We start from the raw sequence: 6,859 nt of genomic DNA on the forward strand, positions 1-6,859 counted from the left end.
CGTTACTTCCTGTCTTGTAGTCTGGCATTTCAGTAAATATCTTTCAATTTTGCCTTTATAAGCCACTACTCGATCTTGATACTCTTGACTTTGTATAATTTCACTCTCTAATTCATCGCTTTTATCAAAATAATTTTCAATTTTCAAATCAAGATCCTTTAAAGTTCCGTTTTTTTCAACTAACTGATTTAGTGAATCATACAAGGTCTCATCAGGAAGTATTTCTAATAACAATTTGTCAATTTTATTTATTAATTTTGTAATCAGCTGTCTGATTACAACCCGTTTGGACTTTAATTTTTCAAAATCATCCATTATAAACAGCTCGCACGTTACTATAATAAATACAATACAATTAATACAATAAAATATCAAAATAAATTACCGACTTAAGGGAGACCAAAACAAAACAAATGTTAACTCATATTTCATGCAGGTGGCCTATTTTTCGGCCGGTGTAGCACCATAACTCGAATTCAACAATAATTACACAAATTGAAATGATTCAAATTATTTTATTCCACTGTGGTTCAGTAGGTTAAATCTAAACTGAAACTTAAGAAGTGCAGAAAAAAAATAATAAAAAAAATTGTTTGTGCTCAGCTCCATCTGGTATTATAAATCCTCAACAAGTATAGACGTCTTAAAGATATCTATGATAGACGTAATATGGCTAATAAACACAATTATGTTAACAAATACAAACGATTATGTCGGAGCTATAACAAAAAAATACGCTTTATATTTCATTTAATGCAGAAGAATCTAATGAAGATCAGCTTATTTGAAACTCTGAAATGTCACACCCATATGTAACTTGGTGAATGATAGATACGTGATACCAAAAACAAAACAAAAACATAAGCACACAGCTGTTTGGCGATTTGCGAGACGCTCCTTCAACGCCGATAGAAATTTTCGCCAACCCTTTTACAATCTACGGTATGTTTTGTCAATACGCGTCCCGCAGTGGACTGATCGTTAAGACATGGTTCCCAGCAGATCAGTGTTTCCCAAAGTATGGTACGCGTACCCCCATGGATACGGGAACAGTTTAGCGGGGGTACGCTTTCTTATGCGAAATATCTTGCAACAAACAAAATTTTCAAGCAATTTTATTTAAAAACAAAGCTAGCCATCAAAATTTACGATTACGTATTTTTCTATTTTCTATTTTTTTGCAGAGTTAACAGTTAATAATTAGTGGTGTCAGCAACCAGTTGTGATTTTTAACATGTGTTAAATTTTTTATAGTAAAGGTTTGTACTAAATTCCACTTATTTTGATTATTTTTATGAAATATAATTTTTATTCCTATAACTGTTATCACAGTAAAAACAATATAATCCTTCTCACTGATGCAAATGAACTTATTAACAAAACTTTGTACCAAAAAAAAAAATACATCATTTTTTTTTATTAGTGGTACATAGCGTTACGAAAAATTTAGAAAGGGTACACAAAAGTCATAAGTTTGGGAAACACTGCAGCAGATCATCGAAGTCAATCATCACTGGCTGCGGTCAGTGTGTGGGTGGGTGACCACTTGGATTAGTCTGCGTAGGGACCGAAGGTGTGCTGTATTGGTCCTCGTTAAACAGTTCTACCGTAAAGTACTCGACTTTACATGCAAGTCGTCGGGCTACCGAAGTAGGGGTGCCATCCCCTCCGCAGAGGTTCAAAATTGTGATGGCATGTATTCGGATCATCCTCAAGGATGTTTCTCAGACCGTCCCCAGTAGCCCATTGTGCAGCTCTAGTGCGACGTAAATGAACTATAACAACTGCAACAACAGTAAACTTAACATTTTATTTCAACCATTTGAAAATTTTGTAATTTCAAACTTTAGGATTCATTGTACAATTCCGTGATGAAATGTGATGTAGACATTAGAAGGGATATTTTAAAGAATGTCGTATTGTCTGGAGGCAACACAATGTTTCCCGGTTTGCCAAATCGCCTCCGCCGAGAAATGCAAGAATTGTGTTCCAGCAAAGTGAAAGTGTGGGCTCCCGCCGATCGAAGGTATGCCGTGTGGCTCGGAGGCTCAATCCTAGGATCGCTCTCAACTTTCAAAGATATATGCATTACAAGAGCAGAATATAATGACTATGGCCCTAGAATAGTTCACAGGAAATGCTTTTAGAATTGTCAATTGATGTGACAATATTTTCTTTTTATATATACCTTATATCTACCACCATTGAACAATAAATGTCCTCATATACCAAGATTTTTAATAATTTTCTTACAATAAAAGAGTTGAACAAAACCTGTTAAAGCAAAAAAAAAAAAAAAAAAAACTAAAATCCTGATTTCTGGATTAAAAAGAGTTGATAGTAATTCAATATTTCATGCCAAAAATATTGTTAAGACAACAGACGCAAATACACAAATGAATGCAGGTCATTTTAAAATTATTCTTTGCCATTTTAAATAAAGTTTCTTTTCTCTTCTTATTAAGTTTTCGTTACATTTAGGCTTCAGGATAATTTTTATAAAAGTTTAGCTTTTTTATTCATCTCATAAAAATTGTTTTGATGATGAGATCATACGAAATAGAGAAGTTAATGGCATAAAATGACTTATGCATACAACTGTTAGTAAACAGCAATGACGTATTCGAGCACTTCCCTCCCATTGAACATGGAAGCTTTTTATTATTTTCTCTAACAACTATTTTCATAAAATATTTTCAAAGGGTTTTCTTTTCGTAATATCCAGTTTTTTTGGGTATAAAACAACACTTAAAATTCCATTTTATCATATCTAAATGAACCTTTTCCTTTTTAATTAATGAAATGTCTTTCCGTTACTATCTTCTCAAATAAGTAATAATTTAATGAGGCGAAATTTGATGCAAGAACATCCCTCTCAGCCATTCAACGGATAGCCAATTCCAATCCAACTGTTTCCAATCTCTCCGCTTTTTATCTTGATGGCTGTTGGCTGAAAAGGAATTGGTTTCAGGGGCCAAGAGTAGCTGTTTTAAGACCTGCACATAGGTCGTTGGCAGGTCGTTGAGCCCATGTCCAAGAGCTCGAGAGTTCGATCCTCACCACCCGAAGATTTCCCGTTTAGTAAATGGTGACTGTTGCACTTTAACTCTGCCATGTCACAATGTCCTACATGTTTCCATAACAAACACATTATTTCTTTACAGTTCCCCTTTCTTTACAGTTTGATATTCATTGAAACAATTTATAATTTCAAAACAATTTGTAGCTTAAAACCCTCTTTTGGGAGAAATTTTGCCTTGCATAAGTCCTTTATTTTATTTTTAAGATTTGAGATCACAGAATGCGCTATGAAGTAAAAAATAAGAAATAAAAAAAAAATTAAACTCACCCGGCTATTAATTATTTTTCTAATCTATTAAATATTCACTCTTGATATGTAGTAAGCTCCTAAAATTTAAAACTAAATAAATTGGATATAAAAGACAGCATAGTGAAATAGTATCTATATTGAAGTGATGTCTTATGAAAGTTAATTTGTTTTTCTCTGGAGTTTATTAATTAGGTAAAGTGTCCAGCGTTTCGTTTACTTCTGAATTTTGTTGCTGTTCTTCAGTACAAATTTAAAGTTCAATAGGTTGCTTACAGCTGATTTGATTTTTGTAATTGACCTTTGATCTAATCTTGAGTTAGGTTTGTGATAGACATCGTAATTTGCCGAAGAAGTTTTGGAATGACTCAAACAGGAAAACTTACTATAAAGCTGTCTATCAAAATTCTGTATCGTTGTGAATCAAATGTTGATCTTGCAAATATACTTTGCCTTTAAATTAAATTTAAATTTGAGGACAGCTAGCCACTTAGAATACATTCTCAACCGCAAGGAAGTAGATTTCAAAATAAAGTAACTTTATATTTCAAATCTAATTGAAACAATTTCTGCTTCTGTAGTCAAATATTTTTCCAAATTGTAACTTTAAAGCTATTTAAACTAAATTGCCGGATGCATTGCCTGTCAGTTTTACTTCCAGATCAATAACCTTCATTATGTACCAGAATGTCGGTTGAATGGCTGGCACCATTTATTTTCTTCACCATAAATTCATAGTTGATGGACATAGGTAATAATACGCACTACTTATAATGCACAAAAAAATTTAATTTTAAAAATTAATTTAACATAGGAATATAATTAGTATTAATATTCTTGTGTAAAATAAATGATCACTAAATTGCTTTAAAAACATACGAGTCCCGCAGTGGACTGATCGTTAAGACACTGTTCCCGGTAGATCACCGAAGTCAAGCATCATTGGCTACGGTCAGTGTGCGGGTGGGTGACCACTTGGATCAGCCTGCGTAGAGACCGAGGGTGTGCGGTATTGGTCCTCGTTAAACTGTTCCATTGTAAAGTGCTCGACTTCGCGTGCAGGTCGTCGGGTTACCGAAGCGGAGGCGCCATCCCCTCTGCAGAGGATCAAAATTGAGATGGCATGTCTTCGGATCATACTCAGGAATGTTTCCCAGACCGTCACCAATAGCCCATTGTGCAGCTCTAGTGCGACATAATTAAACTACTACTATTTAAAACATGCGAAGTATTAAAATTATTCATAAAATATATAAAACTAGGAGGCTTCGCCCCCTGCTCGCTGGCGCTCGCCAACCCCCGGAACTGCTTTCGCAGTTCATTTCGGATCGCTTCGCAATCCAATGCTCCCTTTGCTCGTTCATTGGATACGTTCTTAACGTCTAGCTTTTGAATACTGAAGTTCCGATAACTTTTCACCGTAGAAAATTCTAAACCTGTACATTTCAATATTATCTGGGCATTTGGCGATACAACACTTATAGAATTGAAGGATTTGTTACGTCAAGCGCTCAAGTATCATGATTTTGATCTAGTTGCGCTACAATGTCATTTTGATTTATGTTGCTAAGTTAACTTTCAAAAAATTCCATGGCTGGGAACAGCATTTTTATTTTTTAAGATGTTTATTTTTATTTCTTTTAGAATTCGTTATTTTTTTAGCGAAATGTTTTTTAACCTAACAGAATTCTTTGCCGACTGTTCTCTGTATATATTAAGAAAATAAAGTAAATATTTAAGTGTTGTGAAAAGAATCTTATTTAGTTGTACAAAGTACTTCTTTAAAAATGAAAACTGTTGCCACCGGCGGAAAAGAAATGCAGCCAAAATTTGGGAGCCACGTAAGAGAATTATATATATTAGATATAGTCAATGTGATCTTTGGCATTGCATTTCACTGGCCAGCGCTTCATAATTGGGAGAATATGATGAAATTCCTGCTCACAAGCAATCATTAAGGTGTTCATCTGTAAGTCGGGATCTACATTTTGATTTTATGATATTTACTGCCGAAAGCAATGATTCACACAAGTATGTGAACCAAAAAACGACTATTTTATATGCTGCTCTTTTTAAGAATGGAATTTATTTTTGCCAACTATATTCCAGAATTCCTCATCTGATATAATAGTTTTGAGGACAATGTCATTCTGCGGATCCAAAATGTCTATCTCCACTTCTTCTCACCTTACTTGAAGAAATTCTGAAATGTATGTTGTTGCTATTACGATTACGTTTATTTGGTTAGTAAAAGGATTTACATAAAAGGTGATCAAAATCTCGATGATATTAAATTGTTCAAAGCGCTTTTCAATTTGATCTTAAAGCAATTGGAGGTTTATGACAAATATTGATAAGTCAATTTCACTGTCACCTATCCTTTTTTTATGTTTGGAAAATGCACAAGAGACTTCATTTTCAAATGTGACATCCACAAAACTATCTCAGCTGTTACATTTGCTTGCAACAATTCTGTATTCCTCTTTATTTATAAATCACTTTACAATAAATATAAAGGCCTGTTTACACCAGGGCTAAAGAGAATAGAAGGGCTGGTTCACTCCTTTGAAGTAACTCTCGCCGCGCCAATCCTCCGATTTTCTCTAGTGATGTCACTTTGGCGCAAAGCTCGCACTTTTACTTCAAGAACGGAGCGTTTGGCCTTACTAGCTCTAACTAATATTGGAGCATTTCTTTTTGTGACATATTCTAAGACATTTGTTATTTACTATAATGACTTTCCTCAGTTTTTGCCGTGAATTTACGAAATTTTAAAACTATTAGCGAAATGCCAGTTTGCGCGATTGCAACTTGCAAAAATTCTGATAGAAAAACAAAAGGAAAAAATATATTTCCGCGTGTTCCCTAAAGTAAATGAACAACTATGTAAATAATGCATTCCGAAATGACACAGTTAGTATAAAACAGCAATACGTTTTTTCTATCGTTAAGAACTTTTATAAAAATTCGTTATCTAAATAGAAACCGCCTCATTACTTCAAAAAGAAAGGCATGTGAAAAAAATTAAAAAATGAATGAAGTCAAGGAAAATTAAAACGTAAGTAAAAAGTATAAAGAAAATATATAGTGTAAAGTTGAAATTCTCCTAATTTCATAACTTATTTTTTTAATGTAGTTATTCTAAATATTTATGATTCTTTTAAAAATTATATTCTCTTGAATTTAAATATCTATAAATTATATCTTAAATTTAAATATCAATAAGCAATTGTAAAATTACTAATGTCATTATGAAACTAAATTATTATTTTGTTTCAGTAATTAGCGTTTAAGGTTGATGTTTCCTAATGATTAAGTATGAACAAATTGCTATTAACGGCATATTTTAAAATCGGGGATTCTAAATTGAACTCAACTTATTGTTATAAAAGAATATGTAGATAAAAAAGTGTCGATATATTCTCTCATTTTTCTTAATAATTGAAGTTAAAACTGAACTTTTTAAAATAAAGTATTTATAGTGTCATTTTCGCCAACTAGTAAAATATTTTTATAAGTTTAAAATGGTAT

General features: G+C 32.9%; 1 protein-coding gene across 1 annotated transcript in view; it reads left to right on the forward strand.

The window, feature by feature from the left end:
* LOC107450244 (actin-6-like) overlaps positions 1–2,227 on the forward strand; it is a 13,203-nt gene extending 10,976 nt beyond the window's left edge. Inside the window, exon 6 of the mRNA XM_016066003.3 lies at positions 1,851–2,227. Within this exon, the coding sequence (XP_015921489.1) occupies positions 1,851–2,147 (297 nt within the window). The 3' untranslated portion in view covers positions 2,148–2,227. The remainder of the gene's footprint in view (positions 1–1,850) is intronic.
* The last annotated feature ends 4,632 nt before the right edge of the window (positions 2,228–6,859 follow it).

This window comes from Parasteatoda tepidariorum, chromosome 5 (assembly GCF_043381705.1).
Source record: "Parasteatoda tepidariorum isolate YZ-2023 chromosome 5, CAS_Ptep_4.0, whole genome shotgun sequence".
Lineage (NCBI taxonomy): Eukaryota > Metazoa > Arthropoda > Arachnida > Araneae > Theridiidae > Parasteatoda > Parasteatoda tepidariorum.